At 35.7% G+C, this 3,883-nt stretch overlaps 1 protein-coding gene across 1 annotated transcript; it reads left to right on the top strand.

Moving 5' to 3' along the window:
* The first annotated feature begins 429 nt into the window (after positions 1 to 429).
* On the top strand, positions 430 to 2,499 carry LOC126759306 (mitochondrial cardiolipin hydrolase). Its single transcript, XM_050474042.1, has 3 exons — positions 430 to 955; positions 2,155 to 2,321; positions 2,383 to 2,499. Exons 1-3 carry the CDS (start codon positions 430 to 432, stop codon positions 2,497 to 2,499), a joined length of 810 nt encoding a protein of 269 aa, XP_050329999.1.
* Positions 2,500 to 3,883: the final 1,384 nt, after the last annotated feature.

The following is a 3,883-nucleotide window of genomic DNA, read 5'->3' as shown; positions in this document are numbered from 1 at the left end:
TTTGAAACAAAAGCTTTTGCACTGTTCGACTGACACCGGCTAGTGCATGCATGTTGATTGCTTCGGTTTGCAATTGGCCAATTTTAAATGCTGAAATTTATAGAGTTGTATTACAAGTGGTTATTCGTTTTCAAAATGTAAATCATTGCTGAAAGCAAGCAAAGCTAAATTAGTGATTTTTTCGGTAATTTTTAATTTGTGTGTTACTTCAGTTTTGCATACAACAAATTTGTAGGTAATCAAATATCCCCACCCCTCCCTTTTGTAGCGCAACAAAATCCAACAAAAGCAGAGCAATTCAATTCTGTTATTTCATATTGTGTATGTGAGAGTTTTATTGAAAAGTATTAAGTGAAAAGTGCATTTAATAAATAAAATTGATAATATATTGTGCAAGTGAAATATCTTCGATATTGGTTTATTAAAAAAATGTTGGAGAATCGGGTGTTGCGCTACACTTTTTATAGCCTGACTACGGGCATTTCGGTAGTGTTGTTGTCAGAAATCTTTTATCGTGGCTTTTTGTACGTGCGCGAACGTTTGTGGCGTCGCGATGCATCTGATGACGAAATAGCCGAAGTCATCTGGACGAATGAGCTGACACAAAGCTGCGCTGGTGGTCACACACTAAAATCATCAGCAGATCGTAAGAGCCCCACATACGAAAGTCCATCGAAGGGAATGATTGAAAATGGACATGTTACGAAATTACCAACTCCTAATGTGAGTCCTTCATGTCAGAATCGGTATTGTGCTGCCAATAATGTCGGTCGTTTAATAGCGTTAATTGATAAATCTAAATATACCATTGATCTAGCAATGTATACGTTTACATCCTATGATCTGTCTCAAGCATTTATGCGTGCCATTCGCCGGGGAGTTTCAGTGCGCATAATAAGTGACAAAGAAATGGTATACTCCAGTGGATCTCAGATTATAACGCTAACGAAGGCAGGTTTGTAAAGTGTATTTCTAGTAATGTATACCTTTAAATCGTCATATGCTTTATATTCTACATATTAGTTATGGACGTGCAAAATTGCAAATCAGCTGATGATGTCATATATGTGTGTGCATTTGTACGAATGCAATCGTATGTACGCTGCGGCTTACACGAATACACATTTCGGACTATTTTATCGAAATATACGTACATTTGTACATATGCATATGTATACTTCCAAATGGTTCTAGACTTTAATTGGATTTTTGATGAATGTCCACAGCGTATTTGTGTGGACTCAAATCACATATTTTTACAGGTATTTCATATCCCTTCATTGTGGAAACTTTCTGTATCCATGCAATTAATCACATTTTCTCTCTCCCCATCAAAAATAAGTTTGCACTTGCTATCTGGCAAACGGCACGACAAGTACAATAACAAATGCTATGGATTCGCGCAAACGTATTGATGTTCTTTGAGGCATCTCAGTTGCGTCGTAGGTACGGACGTTGTGGTCTTATTTCTTTAAGCAAACGATTGAACCACGTGCATCTCGTGGTAAAATATTCGCTCGCATAAAGCAGCCACGTTTTCATGCTTTACTGCATTTGATTTGTCGCTTTTGTAAATTGCTAATTTATACAAATTTATTAATTTTGCCCTTTCAAGAAGATCTTTGCAATATTGCGGCAATGCCTTGTTGCTAAGTGCAGAAATCCTATTGTGCAACCGAAATCTAACTGCTCTAATTACGAGTAACAGGTGGTTGTTCGCATAAGTGGAGACATTTGAGTTAGTGATAGTGTCCTTCTAATTGGAAAAATACTTTATTTTTATAATTGAAAATTAAAAATTTTTAAATTTGTATAAAACAGTAAAATTGATATTGGTTCTTTGATAGAATCGGTGGTAGTTTTCACATTTAGCACTGCTTTGCCAACTCGGCAAAAGTAAAGTAAAAAACAGTGCATGCTTTTAGGGTTTATATAGGAAACGGAAATTGTGTTAGCTGAGTTTAGTTATAATAGCTTCGTATGTCGATAAGGAAGTGCGGCACACTAAAAAAACAATTATTTTAATTTGGCGACTTTTAATTTGATATAAATATGTTTACAAAAATTAATCTGTTGACACCTTATATGCCTTTATAAATTTTTTTAATTATTTAATCTAAATTAATTTAATTTTTCATACTAATCAACTTTTAGGCGTGGCGGTGCGGTGTCCAATGACCACAATGCTAATGCATCATAAATTTTGCCTGCTAGACGGACCGAAACGTGCGCGTTCGGTTTTGGGCAATGTCGGCAAAACAGATGATTTGCGTAATGTAAAAGGGGTTCTTATGTCCGGCTCACTCAATTGGACCATGCAGGTAAATATAAGGTTATTGAAAGACAGAATATTTGACTAATTATTTCGTAATGATTTTTCAGGGTTTTGGTGGCAATTGGGAGAATATTGTAATCAGTTCCAATAAAGAGTTGCTGGAACATTTCGAAGATGAATTTCAACGAATGTGGTTAGCATTCGCTCCACGTTTGAGTTCGTAAACATCGAATGTGAAAGGTAAGTAGGCAAATAAAGATTATAATAAACAATTGGCTCCCTCGTTCAGTCACTTGAACAGACATTTCCTATTGCCGTTAATTATACACTTTATTGTACTTTGTCCACAATGCGTTTACTTTTCTCGGTATATATGGATACATTCAAGTAATGTGGAGTTAGGATGTTTGATTGTATGTAGTTTTTGGAAATCGGATCTGAATATTTGTTTGCACTTCCTTCATAAATATTTGACAGATCTACGGACCCGTTGTTGTTGCTGTTGTAACGGTAGCCTTTTCCTCGTTAGGATGGTAAGGTTCAGATAAGATGCCATCGAGATCATCCAACAATAGGTCTAGGAAACGTGTTGTTCCGAAAGGTACGGACTATAGGGAGTGTCAGATGTGTAAGGTGCTACAGTATCCAGAACGAAACTACGCTAGGGTCATGTTGGGAAATAGCGCAGACCCTATAAAATATGCATGCATACATACATATGTATATGTTTTAAAGATCAACGTGGCGAGCTGAATCGATTCAACAATATTCGTCTATCCATCTTACCGTCTGTCTGTATATACGCAAACTAGTCTCTCAGTTTTCGAGATATTGATCTGTCGTAGGAACGGTCAGAATCGCCGATTTCGAATGATTTTAGCATACATTTTCCATACAATCTGGTCAATCAAAACCAAATTCTTGTATGGAAACTTTTTATTTTGTGAAGAGCATTTTAGCTTCGGTGTCAGAGAACATTTTTTCTTATTTATTCCTTCTAACATATTCTTCTAACGCATTCAAGCCTATATTTTTCTAAATAGTTGTCCATACCACTAATGTTATTTTCAAAATTTCCTACTTCATTCACCCGTAGATTTGTCGCTGAAATAATTATTTATTTAAAAGGAACGATTTATCAATATCGTTTTACATTTTTTTTATTCTTTTTAATTGTCGTTTTAAAGTGACAAATCCGCTTGTTGCTTTCACATTACATTGTTGTTTTAGCGATTTTCTCAAATTGTCACATGTTGCAACCTCTCCTGTGTACGCGGCCACTTTGTTTGTGTTTTCCTGTAAATCTCTCATCAGTAGGGGGTCGCTATTTTCATTTCGGGAATGCATACAGTTAATACATACTTAACATGCACGAGTTGTTTTAAGTGGTATTTGATATAAAAAAAATAAATACAAATACACACATACATACAAACACACATAAATGCATTCATACATGTATGCATACATATGTACATATCTACATACATACAATTTCTAGGTAGCACCAGCTCAGGCAGCCGAAAACGTTCGAACTCATTGATTTTAAGGAAGTGAATGGTCACAATGTGCTTGTGATTACTGCCTTCATCCCCCTTTTCCTTGTCT

The sequence above is a fragment of the Bactrocera neohumeralis genome, chromosome 5 (assembly GCF_024586455.1).
Source record: "Bactrocera neohumeralis isolate Rockhampton chromosome 5, APGP_CSIRO_Bneo_wtdbg2-racon-allhic-juicebox.fasta_v2, whole genome shotgun sequence".
In the NCBI taxonomy this organism is placed as follows: domain Eukaryota; kingdom Metazoa; phylum Arthropoda; class Insecta; order Diptera; family Tephritidae; genus Bactrocera; species Bactrocera neohumeralis.
Note: the sequence above shows the minus strand (reverse complement) of the source record. Positions and strands in the feature narration are given on the sequence as shown.